Source organism: Branchiostoma lanceolatum, chromosome 2, assembly GCF_035083965.1.
Source record: "Branchiostoma lanceolatum isolate klBraLanc5 chromosome 2, klBraLanc5.hap2, whole genome shotgun sequence".
In the NCBI taxonomy this organism is placed as follows: Eukaryota; Metazoa; Chordata; class Leptocardii; order Amphioxiformes; family Branchiostomatidae; genus Branchiostoma; species Branchiostoma lanceolatum.
In genome coordinates this window covers 2926990-2942751 of record NC_089723.1, presented here as the reverse complement: position 1 = coordinate 2942751, position 15762 = coordinate 2926990, and the positions used below count along the sequence as shown (strand labels likewise).

Genomic DNA, 15762 nt, shown 5'->3' with positions numbered 1-15762 from the left:
ATTATGTAATATCATTTAGACAGAAGAAAGATGTGTTTTCTGAGAGACATTTATTGTTTTCTGGGTACAGTTCAATATCGAAGAAGTAAAACAGTTTTTAACTTATGAATGTGTCAGGCAATCGGGTCCTCAGCTTGTCGATGAGTCGAATTTTCGTGATGGAAAATTGCTTATTTTTCCAAAAATAAGTTTCCATGGCAATAACTTCTACCACACACCTTTAATAATCACGCAGAAATTAATTTATCAGCATGTCCAAAATGCGCAGTTAATTTCCCATTATTCCTTACTCTGAGAAAACAATTCTACTATTAAAATCAAATAACCCATGGATTATAAAAGAATTGGTAAAATTCGTCTTCCACAGCCTCAAAAGAACAAATGAAACCCAACAAAACTAGCACCATGTAGATTTCAGAATGTAGCATAACATTAGATGTAGCCCTTAATATCTTGTAATTTTCATCATTATTTGTGTTGTTTGTCCTATTAATTTGCCCTCGGATATGTATTTGCAATAAACTTTGAATACGTATATATACTGCTGTTTCTTCTGTAAGTTGCCTTTCCTATTGCCTCGTTATGCTAGGGTCACAATTTCATACCGGGGCCCGGCCGGGCTGTTTGCGGAAACGAAAAATTAAAGCGTATATTAATAAATATATACAAGCTATATGCCCTTAATTTCTTTTCGGTGCGTTTTGTGTTTTTGTTGTCTTTTGTATCATACTTTTCGAGCCCAAAGACTGCCCGGCCGGGCCCCGGATTGGAAATGTGACCCAAGCATAACTGTTGCCTTACCCTTACACCCAGTTTGTGCGCCTTGCATTGCCACAAATTACCCCTTAACAATTACGGTTTACTGCAAAGTAGCTTCCTATACGAGCAACTTATCATGAAACAGCCTCGTTCCAGTTAGGCTAGAACTTTTTTAACACACTTGTAGCAATTTTACAATGTATACATGACAACTGCTTATCAACAGGCTCAGGATTCGAATACCTGACATGCAACCAATGTTATGTCCTTGGTAAAAGCCGGTCGAAGTATAACAACCCACTGCCCATACGACCTCAAAAAAGACTATGGGACTACCTTTACCTAATCAAGTTTATTTTTCACTGTTTGGGTCAATATAGGTTATGGCAATCTTAATGCAGTGCCACATTGCCTCTATCCAAAAAAGTAAATTAAAAAAAAGCTTAAGAGAATTCCTGCTGAGTTCCCGCGGGAGCCTCGTTGGTTGCTGCAGGCCGCAGGCGGAGAAACTTCCACAGGACCTGCGCAGCGATCCTCCGGTAGAGCAATGGGAACTCCTCCCGGCAGATCTGGGGGAAAAACAAGACAAGAGATTTCAATTTCTCACATGACATTACCCACCCTCGTTAAACCAGGACCCCATATCGCTCCACATTACATCGGTCGCGAAAGGGGCCCTGGTAAAAAGCTTCGCCACAAATGGTTTTGGCAGGCCGACAAGACTTGCTCATAAACAAATAATGAGCTGACCTTATTTGGCACAAACGGCAGTTGTAGCTCATGAATAATTAATGGTCTAGCCGTAACACGTAACCTGATTGGTCGATAGCTTCCCAGCGTTCTTTGCGCGTTGGCTTCCGATGAGAGGAAGCAAACCCTCTAATTGGCTGAAGCTGTTTTGGTGGCGACGTCTTCATAACCATATGTGGCGAAGCTAATTTACCAGGGCCCCTTTCGCGACCGATCTAACATGGAGCGCGATATGGGGTCCTGGTTTAACGAGGGTGACATTACCTAGCCTGGCAACCATACAATCGGGGGCTCCCCGATATCTCTTCGGCGCTGGAAGTGATGCCCGCCCGCCAGACAGCTTAGACCGCCCGGGGTGGGTTTTCGGGCTTGGATCAAATAAGCTCGCCCCCGTAACTCTCTATGGCAGCTAAAGTAGACAGGCTGCGAAATTCGATATGGCAGCTAATAGGTAGACAGGCTGACGGAAACGGTTCAATAAAGCAGACTGGGCCCGGGAAAACACTCCTAATTATTTATAAGCCGACCCCTAGCGACTGAGACCAGGCTAGACATAACCCCGGGTAGCTTCGTCACCCTCCGAACTATTATTGACTCTGTGGCTACTGTTTACTACAGCATGTTATAAGCAGAAACTTCAACAGAACCTGGGAGCAATCCTTCGGTAAAATAGGGGAAATCCTCCTTGCAGATTTGGAGACAGCAGCGAAACTTGGTACGCTAGATTCAGACAGCGTGTGTACTACAATGGGGCGTATTCTACACGTAGCATATTCACCTAATTCCGTTGATTTTATGCATAATATGTGCTATGATTATCTTATGTGTATATTTTAGAGCGTAATTTTTAAGGATCTAGTACTTTAAGCGATTTCAGGGGGTCAAACTGGACGTATTCTGGATAAGGCAATCTGTATGAAATTGACATTTACTTCCCCATATCATCACGTTTGCATCATTATTTCATACTTTGGGCGTTAAAAAGTGTGCAGAAACAAGTCACAGAAGGGGTATTTTATTTATTGGTACCACAAGTCAGCCCAGAATCCAGCCGTAACCGTTTTCTGTCGACAATTTTCGGCAACTTCCGGCCGCATGAGGTCACAATGTCTGAGTACATTGAGACATGACCACGTGATTAATTGTCCGGAAGCGTTCGGGACTAGGTCAGAATCGTGCATGTTCGAAGATTTGAAATGATGGCTGACCTCAAAGTGCTCAGATTTTCAATGAGTTCCCACCACACAATGACATCGCATCTTTGCTCCATGATGGTCGACATGCAATGGGATAGTGTTCTTCAAACTTACTATGGATAGAAATCACCAGAAAATTGATTTTGAGAATACGACTTTCAGCGCCCTAATATTGCTTAGGTTGCCTTTAAGAACTATGTACTAGCTCCTCCAATAATTAAAATATCGTTATAGTTATCATCATTGGGCTCATGTTTCGTGGCATTGTAAGTGGTTTTTGGAGATTTTGGTCACCGCTGCAATGAAAGGGGGGTAAAACCCATGAAATACATTACCTCCTCATAGTCGGCAGTTTTCATGTTTGTTCCATGGAAAAGTCGTACAGGAAAGTTTCTGTCCATCAGCTCATCCACGTCCAGGTTCTTAATCCCCAGGGTGCGCACAGTTACTTCCTCTATGTCTGGGGGAGAAAATTCGGTCGTATTTACCAACAGAGAGCCGAGATGATACAGTCGTATTTAACATCAGATAACCGAGAAAATACGGTCGTATCTATCACCAGAGAACCGAGAAAATACGGTGGTATTTATCACCAGAGAACCAAGAAAATACGGTCGTATTTATCACCAGAGAACTGAGAGATTACGGTCATATTTATCATCAGAAAACCGAGAAAGTACGGTCGTATTTATCACAAGAGAACCGAGCGGTTGTATTTATCATCAGAAACCCGAGAAAATACGGTCGTATTTATCATCAGATAACCGAGAAAGTACGGTCGTATTTATCATCAGAGAACCGAGATAATACGGTCGTATTTACCAACAGAGAACCGAGAAAACACGGTCGTATTCATCATCAGAGAACCGAGAAAATACGGTCGTATTTATCATCAGAGAACCGAGAAAATACGGTCGTATTTATCATCAGAGAACCGAGAAAGTACAGTCGTATTAATCATCAGAGATCTAGAACCGATAAAATAAGGTCGTATTTACCATGAGAGAACAGACCATTGATGAAATGATCTAGTCAAAGTCCTTTGTGCCCTATTCCTTTCACCTATTCCACTTAAGTACAGATTGACTATTGGAAATATAGTACAAATAGTATCCACCTTTGTTTTGTTATTTTCAATGGCACCGCTAGCTGGACAATGCTAAGTACGTCCCGTCTTTGATAGTCAATTAAAGTTGTTCTATTCATGGTGTAACAAAACTCACCGTTGTTCTCTGGCAGCGGGTGAACATTGTGGATAAAGCTGATAGATCCAACCATATCCTCCTGTGAATCATATATGATAATATGATAATGATCGTATGTTATTGACATGTTTGACATTTTTTTCTTATCATTCTGTCGAAACATACACTCTTCTAAAGCAAGAGTACATTGGAGATTTGGAGATCATAAACAAAAAGTTGAAAGCAATGAACACTTTGACTGATAAACAATGCACAAATAGTTACATTTCATAAAAGTGCGATTTTAGGTACGCATAGTTCATTCACGGTATAAATATCGAGTACTGTTATTGGATTCAAAGGTCTACGTAGTACTAAACATGCTGTTAATCTGCAGGCAGTACTAGTGCGGCTGTATACATTGTTCCAATCAAAGCCGTGCAGATATAGATGAATATGTTAATAAAGCCGGCAGCCCCGTGTAGGAGGGAGCTTCAGGCATTAGCCTCAAGCGTCAAACCTCTGCACGTAAAAGAACCCAATATACTTATTGAGTAGGGGTGACCCGGTGTGCTTGGCCAAAATCGCGAGCCGTAGCGAAGCCGCATTGAACTACCACTAGCTACTTGAAAAATCATCATGTTTCACCTCAAATGAGGATGCTTTGAAACGAAAAAAACAACGAAGTGCCAATTCAACCCCCCCTTTCTTTAGTGACGTTTCTCACCTGGTTGACCCGGTTGACATTAGAAGCCTCCACCACCTCTTCATACAGGATGTCTCCAAAGTCGTCAGCTACGTTGTGGACGGTTGCCGCCTCCACCAGTGGACCCGCCACCACAAGGTCTTCAGTGGTGAACTGCATATGAAGAACGTTATTGCACGATGATAATACAAGAACAATGTATGGCAACAACTATTTTGATTTTAGTTTTAGATAGCACAAAATAATTGTATAGAATAAAACAACATCGATCCTAATTACTAAAGCAGTAAGGGCTAGCATAAGTCTTTGATGTAGTGTTACAATCGAGTGGGGCTAATTATGAGTATTCTTTCCAATTAATAACAAACCAGTGTTTGATATATCTACCTATTTAGCACGTATAAAATAAGATTCATACTTATGTACATATATGTGTGTGTGTGTGTGTGTGTGTGTGTGTGTGTGTGTGTGTGTGTGTGTGTGTGTGAAAGTAGACGGTATGCATCTACTTGCAAATGCTGCCTTTCTAGTCATCATTCAAAGCAGCCATCACCATACTTGTCTGACTCCTACCATCATTGGTAAATCCCATTTTCGTGCAGTGGGCAAATCCAACATAAGTTCCAACGTTTCCAAATATAATTCAAATCCGATTTCACTTACTTTTTCTATGTTGAGGTGGTGTTCGTTGGTAGCTCGTATCAGGTTAGAAAGTCCCTTAGATTCGGTAGGACTGAAGACTTTGACCATCCGATGGACGTGTAACTGTGGATGAGAACGCAGAATTAAGTGTTTTCAAATGTGTTTAATCATACTATGCATCCATACATATACAAAATCAATTGTCTGATATCTTGAAAAATCTGTAAATGGTTAAACGTACAAATATGAAAGCGGCAGAAAATCATGGAGGTCCGTAATCCTTAGTAGCATGGTTCTGTAGCGTACCCTATTCTATTTCGATCGCCTCCGTCAAAAACAGCTCTTGACGCACAAACCTGTCACAGATAAACGTACCCTGCTTCACATGCACCATCTCTAGTCCTGCTAGTGTTATTTTTGAGTGTTCGAAATAGAACTGGGGATTCTGTATGTTCGATATGGTGTTCGACAGGATCGGTATATTGTGACCTGTCAGTCTAGAACAAAGTGAAGTACAGATGCCCGGGCAAAACGAAACGGCATACCTTATTTGGCTCCAGAGGCAGGCTCGTTGTTTCCGTGCTCCCTCGCACTGCTGCATTCTGAATGATGCAGCTGCGAAGCTCGGAGTCTGATGGAATCTGCTTCGTCCGCTACAGAGCAAAGGGGGTGATCATAGTGAGCTACATAACAAAACGTACCGAGCATGTGAAATTTAGAGCATATATTAGGCCTCGAAAATTGGATTTTGAAAGTCAGTTTATTTAGGCATTTCGATACATGATTAGTTCATACAACACTATCACAATGTATAGCGACATCCATGATGTAAACAATTATGACGTCGGTGTGATGTGAGAACTTTTTGAAAATCGTCGCGGGGGTTTTGTAGGCTCAAAGTGTGAAGTTATGACGCAAATGTGCTTAACACTTAATAAATGTCACTACCATAAAGATTTAAGCATTTTTGTATTTCCACTTTTTTGGGCTCTAATATTGCTTTGGTTGCCTTTGAGTTAAAATCAGAATATATGACAAAGGCTGACTTTACCTCCTTGGCTATATGTAGCTTCTCAGTCGCCACCCTTGGATACATGGTCGGCTTCGTTGCCCGGAAGACAACTTCGTCTCGCTGATTGACCAGGATATGAGAGCTGGTCACGATGGCGTACTTGCCACTGTTTCCTGCCTCCTCCACGCTGTCGAGAGAGAAGTGAGCTCTGACGGTGTCTCCTTCCGCTACAGGCTTCAGCTGCACCGCGTTAGAGATGCCGAGGCCAAACCGACCGACTTCGGAAGACCTGTCATGAAAGGAACACAGTATAACAGTGCGGTAAAGCCCCCGGCACAAATAAGAAATTCAGCTCGGCCGACGTGTTGGCGAGCTTCAAATGTGCATTCTCGGCCGAAGTACGGCCGACGTCCTGTCGATTACATGAGTTTCGGGTGATTTTTAGAAATCAAAGTTGATCCAAACATTGGCCTTTTACCAGATTAGTCGATACTGAATTTGTCCATGTCCAAGAAATGTAACCATATTTTTTTTCTTCAGTTTTTAGTGTTCGGAGGACGTCGCCCGAGATTTTCATTTAAAAAAAAAGGTCGACGCTCGGGCGATTTTGAAATACGGTCGACGCTCGGGCGATTTTGAAATTCGGCGAGCTTTGGGCAATCTACAAAGTCGGCTTTAAGACGCAACTCACTAACCAGTTTAACTGGTCATAACCTTTTAGACTAGAAAGAAAGGAAAAGAAGGGATATGGATGGCCAGAAGGCCTATTTGAATAAATAGACACTCAAGTGTATTTTCTAATCTGCCAAACCAGGTGTTCGAACAAGGGACCAATCTCATTACTATTTTCATACAGTTTACCCGTGTCCTCGTCTGAATTAACTCTAAAGAATAAGACTAACTTACTTTGACACAGCCAGAGACAGCGCCAGGGTCGCAAGTAGATGGAAAGGGGGCTGGATTCCCGGAAGGCCCATCTCCCTTGCCGTGATGTCATCACTGTTCAGCCTCCGAGCGTTAAGAAAGGAAGAGTTCCAAGCTGCCCGCCAAGACGAATCCAAGGTCACAGGTAAGATACCGGGGACCCACTCTCCTTCTTTTATAGGGTTGGCTCCGAGTCCGCCTTTCCGCTTCAGTGGAGTAACGGTGCCCAAATCTCCCTCAGGTCTCCCGAACGGTTTGTCATTTATACACACGGATGCTTCCAACGCCTGGATCTTCCTGTGTGTCTCCAGGATGTGAGAGGCGCAGGGACGGTGAGGGGGGCCGATGAACTGTCGGTATTCCTGAGCTGATCGCTGGTAGACTCTTACTCCTGCCGTGACTTGTTCGGCCCACTCTCTCTCTTGTCGTGTAGGGGAGTACAGCTGATTTACAAACGGTACCAGGGATGGATGTACCACAAGCATTCCTGTGGTAGGAACATGTTAATCTCCAAGCAGATCCACGCCGGGCGCGAAAATCGTAGTATGCTAGCCAGAGAGGGTCCAGCCATCCAGAGAAGGTTCATAGCCTGGATGGCTGGACCCTCTCTGGCTAGCATACTACGATTTTCGCGCCCGGCGTGGATCTGCTTGGAGATTAGGAACATGTTGATTTGATTAAGATCTCATTCCTTTTATTAGGTTGTTCCATTAGTATTAAAGTCGACGGAAAATACGCACCATCATGGTTGCAAAGAAAAACAACAACCACAACAGCAGTTCTGGAGATGTTTTGCTTTCTGTTGTAAGCACACGTGATCGCCATGCAATGAAAACAAAATTGGAAACGTAAAAATTCGTTGTCATGGCGACGTTGGTCTCTGATAATGTTTTTGTCGTTTTTTAGTCTGCATGCAAATAAGGATCACACTTGCATAAATTATATCAGTTGATCACCTTCTCTACCAAAATAACACACGTCGTCCAATGGATGAAAGTCTTGTCTTCACAAAAAGGATATTTTACCATTTCCTCATAAATTATGTAAATGAAGCACTCATATGCTAGATTTATGTCTAATAATGGCCACATTTACTTGTCTTCCAAATGTTGCAAGAATGAAAACCCCATTATATACCACCAGTGCACTATAGACGTATAGTGTTTTGTCGCACACAGACACGCACACACACACGCACACACACACACACACACACACACACACACACACACACACACACACACACACACACACACACACACAAAGTCTACTTATAATTAGTACCTTCAAATCCAAGGGTCTTTCCGAGCGTGACGTCCCGTTCAAGACGGGGGAAGTTGTCCAGGTAGGTCACGCCGTCCAGCGCAGGGATTCCAGCTGCCCTTGCTGCGTGGAGAACATCCAGCATAAAGGATTTTCCAATCGGACTGCTGAGAGGATCCTTCCGGAAACACGCAGCGATGTCTGCACGCCCGTTTATGAGTGCCGACAGACGTTGTGATGCCTGTGGAGGTACATGGGGCTTGTAAGTCTTGATTTATGCTAGAGTCACATTTCCAATCCGGGGCCCGGCCGGGCAGTCTTTGGGAACAAAGAGTATGATATAAGAGACAACAAAGACACAAAACGTACGCAAAATTATTTAAGAGCATAGCTTGTGCAAATTTATGGACATACACTTTGATTTTTCGTTTCCGCAAACAGCCCGGCCGGGCCCCGGTTAGGAAATGTGACCCTAGCATGAGACGTCAACAGTCGTCATCTCGTCAACCCGTGCTGCGTATGTATTAACTGCTACCTAATTTTAGTCCTGGCACACACAAAAAAATGTAACCTCAACTATGACAGCTATCAATAACTTTCAAAGGAAAATGTGTATGGTTGTTTACTTATTTAGAAATCACCTTCGCAATGGCCGGAGCGTGCCACAATGCTTCTAAAGTCTCCAGTATGGGGGCTATCTTGCAGTGGCCGGGAAGCAGGTTGTTCTTCTTCTCTAGCTCGGACAGGATTTCGTCGGTTTTCTTGATGTCATCACAAGAAGTAACCTTCGGTACTATGAAGCCCGTCAGATCGGGATGGCAGAGGGCGTCTACTTCCATCTGCAGTCTGGCTTCGTCGTTGATATCACTGAGGCGAACGTACACAGTCTTGCCCCGGAATATCCCGCTCTTCAGCGTATCGGCGTACAACTTCAGGGCAGGGTCTTTCTTGTCTTTCGGTACCGCATCTTCTAGATCCATGATGTAGGCGTCGGCCCTGGCCTCGCTGAACCGCTGGAGGCATTCAGGCGAATTCTTCAGGAACAGAACTGACCTCATGAGCGGGGAGGCTACGGATGACCGTCCCCTGCACGGCGACAGGCAGCCGCTAGGAGGCGTTGTCAGCATCATCTTGCGGAGACTATACTGTGCATGCGGCGTGAGTCTTGAAATAAGCGCCATTTTGGTACAACTGTGGAAAACGAGAAGAATGTGAAGGATCATTCATAAAGCTTCAATGATGGAGATGAATGACACACATCATGACAGTTAATCGTTTTCTTTGCTACAGATATGACCTACACAATGTTATAAAGGTACCTACACCCCAAATATGACATGGGTTGCATCTACCTTAGTTAAGGGAAATACAAGTTTCTGCAGAAATTAAACAAATTAGGTCTTCATTAGCATAATTTGTATCCAGGTGCATTCGCCGTTTCTAAAGGTATATACACATCAAGTATGACATCCATAGCATGTACCATAAGGGAAATATAACTTTCTGCAATACCAGTGTTAGAGCTACCACCTGGGGCGAGTTGACCTGTTACCCTACCACCTTACATCTACTTGGTTTTTTGCAGGAGAAAAAGATCAAAGAACACAATATATTTCCTCATAACTTCCTAAGAATATGGTGTATGATTTTCAGGGGGTGATGTACAAGTAAATTGTTTCGACTCTTGTAATGTTGGTATCGTTATGACGTAATTATGGCGTAATCACGACGTCATTGATTTGATTTGATTGGCTAAAACCGTCTTAACTGGGAATTCCCGTAATACAAATGTACCTAAATTGTATCAACCAATAATCTGTTTTTCTATTTACATTACGGTTAATCGCATATATCGGGGATATGCATAACATTATCAAACCCCAAACCATTACCCATTCACCCCGTCATAAATGTGATGGCATAACTGCATTAGCCATTTTCGCATATTCCTGCTATTTGCATAAAACGCCACTGACAAATGGAAAAACCGGTTGAACATGTCAAAGTCACTATGGATCGTTTGCAAATGTCACTCAAATGTAAATCATGTATGGTAAGTTTTTATGGTAAGACAACTGTTGTTGTCCTTTGTGTTTTGTGTTTTGCAAAAGCTAATTCATAGCGAATTTGCATTGCATGAAATATGGTTACTGGGAAAATCCTGTAGTAGGTCTAAAGTACTTTTGCTGCGCGACAAGCCGTTGTTATCACCAATACAACGGGGTCAAAAGATGACTTGGCAGACGCCGTAAAAGAGAAAATAACGTGTTCTATGGTTCGGCTGATAAGGATTTGTATAAGAACTGGAAATAAACAAAATAGCTTGAGGAAATGCGTCCATAGGATTTTACCTTTTCAAACAAAATTGTCAGCCCGTATATAGTCAAATGTTTGTCTAAAAAAAAAACACTTTAAACACCCCTCTCACTGGACCCGCAACGCTTTGGAGACATAGCTGCGTCCTAGATTAAATTTGAGTTAGCCGTTTTTACCGATGAAATTCGTTTAGCGCGCTGTCACTAGCTCGGTCGCAGCGAGGTCGCCAACGTGTCGCGGGCCCAGTGAAAGGGGATGAAAGTTTATGATTGAAGTGAAGTGAAGTGAACTTTATTGCTCAACAATCGTATGAATCCCGTTTATCTATTTATTTATTTATTTATTTATTCATCTTTAGGGTAGTCCTTTCAGTGTATTCAATAACTGATTTCGTTAGCAACGTTGGCTAAAAGTACTCTCCAAGCAGAGCATGGGTTTCGGCTGTTTTTTGACGTGTTTTTAGGCGTTATTGTCGGGCTTTCTACTTTGTCATTTCTTTTGTCTCGCTAACCCAAGCTCTGCCGGCAGACGGAAGCTTCAATGCCTAATAAACCTAATCACTTCAACACATTACAAGCGTTTTACAAGTAAGTGCGAAGCGTGCCCGGCTAGGCACGGGATTCCCTCCCCACGCGCCACTTAATCACTTCAACACATTACAAGCGTTTCACAAGTAAGTGCGAAGCGTGCCCGGCTAGGCACGGGATCCCCTCCCCACGCTTCGCACTTACTTGTGAAACGCTTGTAATGTGTTGAAGTGATTAGGTTTATTAGGCATTGAAGCTTCCGTCTGCCGGCAGAGCTTGGGTTAGCGAGACAAAAAAAAAAAATGACAAAGTAGAAAGCCCGACAATAACGCCTAAAAATACGCCTAAAAAACCAGCCGAAACCCATGCTCTGCTTGGAGTTTGCGAGACAAAAAAAAGATGACAAAGTAGAAAGCCCGACAATAACACCTAAAAATACGCCTAAAAAACCAGCCGAAACCCATGCTCTGCTTGGAGTTTGCGAGACAAAAAAAAGATGACAAAGTAGAAAGCCCGACAATAACGCCTAAAAATACGCCTAAAAAAACAGCCGAAACCCATGCTCTGCTTGGAGTTTGCGAGACAAAAAAAAGATGACAAAGTAGAAAGCCCGACAATAACGCCTAAAAACACGTCAAAAACCAGCCGAAACCCATGCTCTGCTTGGAGAGTAGGCTAAAAGAAGAACAGCAAAGTCAACGTAAATTTTATTACAATTTCCTCAGTATAGTACGAACTGATGGAAAATGTATACAGAAGGAAATGAGAAACTTTACCTGGTAACTCTGAAGGGAACTGAAGCAGCTTGTTGTAAGTACGGACGGCTTACCGGTTGCGTTCTCACTGTGTCGGAATGAAGGTTCAATGGTGTTGTCTGTAGCCAGTTGGTCAGGTCTTGGTACGGGCGTTGTCGGAATTGCTTGTCAAGATATAATATGGATTTGTCGCAAGGGACTGGGCGGCTGCCATTCGGCGCCAGCAGGTGACCTCAATACGACCTTCCCCAACCGAAGACGGATAGACCAAAAACTATACCTCAATTTTTTAATGGGTTGGTTGGCTGGAAACAGGACTAGCATGGCATTAAATGTATCCCGTGAGTAGCATCCGCAAAAAAGTCAAGTCAACGTAACTTCTTCAGTATGACATTGAGTGAATATGTAAACAGAATGAAATGAGTAACTTACCTGGCAACTCTGAAGGAAAATGAAGTAGCGTGTCGTTGGTACGAACGGCCAGCCGGCTGTGTCTCCACTGCGGCCTAATGGGGGCTTCTAAGTAACGACGCTGCCAGTAGCCCGTTGCACAGGTCTTACTTCTTTTGACCTTGTTTGACGACATGTTTCTAAGGCGGATCAGGTAAATTATCCCTAAGGCGCTTTTGCCAAAAGGACGGAGACCATTACTTGGCCACTTATAGTCCAGTCTTTTCTGTGTTCAGTTAGGTATTTGTTTAGTAGGTAATAATTCAGTTAATATCTTTATCATCATTAGTTATTGATTTCTTAGTTGCTATGATATTAAGTTGTTATCATTCTTTTGTTTCTACACGTAAATTCATTATTGTAAATCATCTTATTTAAGAAAATGGGGAAGGAATGTAATAGATTTTTTTTAACGAACTCGCTCAGTGCAAGGCCGTAGGGGGCCACTTATCTAAGCACTGACCTAATTCTTACTGTAGCAGCATCTATTCGCCCTAGGTCAGAAGCATCAATGCTCGAGACACGCATGACTTCACTGACCCATTAGGAGAAGCAGGGGTTACGAAGGCTGCTCGGGAAATTCCCTACCCCATTAAGGCCGGAATGTTTTGATCCACTCACACCGGGGCATGCCCCTGCTCTTTTTCGAAAGATTCGGTGGCTTCTTTTAAGCGCTAAAGGTGTGACTCTCCTCAAACACGGGGCCTCCCTTTAACGTCTTGTCCGAGGGACATCCCTAACCCTTGAGCTAGGTACTCATTTACACCTGAGTGAAGTTAGGAAAGTCGTGTTAAGTGCCTTTCCCTTGGTCGGGGCACAAGTTCGGACACGTATCTGGGCACAACCTGGGATTAGATCCCGGGTCCCATTGTTTGACAGCCGCGCGCTCTATACTTGCGCCACATGACGCCACTAAATTTCCTGGTTCCAGGGTTCTTTATGCAAATTTATATAAATTAGGTTATTGAAAAGAGAAAGCATAACTGGTATAATACATGTCCAAATTACGTCAAAATTAAGGAGGTTAGTGCATCATTTGTATCATGCGTAAATACATGTGTTTCATTCATTGATTAATCTAATCCATTTTCAAGGACTAAATAGGGCTCGTAATCTTCCCGTTGCTATGGAAGCATCTTTTCCTTAGCAATGGTTGCCATAGAGACATACCAGGTACTTTCAATGGTCAGAAAATGAACACTTTCCAGCTGCTCGTCACCACTTTTGACGTCATTTGGACAAGTATTATACCAGTTATGCCATTTCTTTTCCATTCCTGGCATAATTCCCTAATTTACATACATTTTCATAATGAGTCCTAGAGCCACAATGTCCCGCCTGGACCATAGAACCACATACCTGGAAATGGTCAACAGACACCAAGCTATCATTCTATGATATTGGACCAAATATATACAGGGTTAGCCTCCTTCGCAGACTTCCTATAACGGCGGCGCATATATTGGGAGGAGGGGGGGGGCAATATTGGGAGGGGGTGGACAAGGTTCTCTAATGCCGGCAAGGGGGTTGTGTAGCCGAGGGACGAGCGCCGTTATATCCTGAACGGCGATCGTCCCTCGGCTACACAACTCCCTTCTAGTCACAACTCCCTTGGCTTACACAACTCCCTTGGCTACGTGACTCCCTTGCCGGCATAATAGAACCTTGCCCCCCCCCCCCCTCCCAATATATACGCCGCCGTTATAGAAAGCCTGCGAAGGAGGCTAATACAGGGTGTGCTACGAGACCATTTTTCATGTTTCTCCTCCATGAATATTATTTCCATCATGTGATGTAAGGGAAACAAGAAGGTACAAAAATACATGTTGTTTGACATGTAACTCCAAACAGTGATACTGTTTATTATAGCAGGCATTTACAGCGGAATGTTACAATAGATGCGCAGTTCGCGCTTATTAGAGAGAATAATGTTTACAGTAATTTATCAATTTTATTAGTTCTTATAATTATCTTGATATAGCTTATACATCGAACGGAATGGCATTCTTATTCAACTATTGCACAACGTTCATAGTAAAATATAAATCACATTTGGCAACAGTAGATATGATCATTATTATACAGTCAACAAAAATATCAAATTTGAAATTATAAGGAATTTTCCAGCTCTATCAACTGACTCCCGTGCAGAGTATGTAGTTTTTGTTCCACATATTTCTTGAAATACAGTATCAATGATTGTATATACATTGTATCCGCGACAACTGTAGCGTTTTGAATTAAAGCATATAATAGTAAGGACAATAGCTCGGAAATACGGTATACGTTTCCACATATGTCGATAAAACAACAAGAACAAGTATACCAACAAGAAAGGTTACATTTTCAAGCAAATACCTAACATTTACGTTCACAATGTCTAGCCTTACACACTACTGGTCTGTTCAGTCTTACTGAAACAAATCTATATGTATAGGGACGTTCTGGCTCGTCGTCAAGATGTTTGACTTTGGAATCTCGAGCGACATCTACCATCGAGGGTAGGCATTGCAGGGTTTTGTCAACAAGCTGGCTCAGGGTTTTAACTGCGCATGCATGATATTGTGGGTAGTATACCAGAGTGTAATGACTCTCTGACAAACAAAACATAGTCATGGTATCAAGTATGGTCTAGACAAGAACTGCTGACAAGTTAGAGGTCTTCATTTTGACCTCGAGCATGCGCAGTCCAACTGTGAGCTGGCTTATAAGCAACTTCACAGTTTAGGGGATATTGTGTAAGGTCATAGGTCATGACTCTGTGACGAAACCACGTGGCCAGCACGTCTTTATAAATGACTACTTAATGTCACAGTTTTAGGTTGCTAACTAGATAACAATGTACCACACTGTACATGCGCATTTAGAACTGTGTTAATCTTATACTAGCTAAAGTAAAGCTTGATTTGAATGTATCAATACTGACCAAAATTAGTTGAAGCCATTCGTATGCATAATCTATGGTTCAATTACAAACGACATTTTGTTGTTTTCGCACCTCCAAAAATCAAGAGATTATTGTTAATTTTATTTTCTTAATCATTAAGTAGTAATCAATAGCCTACTGATAATTAAATGCGTGCACTATTTTCACTAGGTACATGCGTGAACACAACGCCCAAGTTCAACAACTACGGAAGTTACACAACACATACATATAGAGTCACTCGGTTACACTGAGCAAAGTAAGAATGTTGGACACAGAACCAGACTTTTTTGCAAGAGGAATAAAAGAAGGCTTATACATCAGGGCTTTACAGCCATCCCTCAACAGAGAC

The 15762-nt window shown here is 42.6% G+C and overlaps 1 protein-coding gene and 1 long non-coding RNA gene across 2 annotated transcripts; both read right to left on the bottom strand.

Moving 5' to 3' along the window:
* Positions 1-33: 33 nt before the first annotated feature.
* On the bottom strand, positions 34-3164 carry LOC136427194 (uncharacterized). Its single transcript, XR_010754380.1, has 2 exons — positions 3041-3164; positions 34-1328 (listed from the first exon to the last, which is right to left on the bottom strand). It is a non-coding gene; the product is annotated as an uncharacterized lncRNA (long non-coding RNA).
* Positions 3165-3658: 494 nt separating this feature from the next.
* LOC136426481 (uncharacterized) lies at positions 3659-12263 on the bottom strand. Its single transcript, XM_066415145.1, has 10 exons — positions 12056-12263; positions 9078-9627; positions 8458-8677; positions 7156-7660; positions 6289-6538; positions 5783-5890; positions 5259-5360; positions 4617-4748; positions 3849-3989; positions 3659-3673 (listed from the first exon to the last, which is right to left on the bottom strand). The coding sequence occupies exons 2-10, from the start codon at positions 9615-9617 to the stop codon at positions 3659-3661; spliced, it is 2013 nt and encodes a 670-aa protein (XP_066271242.1). The 5' UTR covers positions 9618-9627; positions 12056-12263.
* Positions 12264-15762: the final 3499 nt, after the last annotated feature.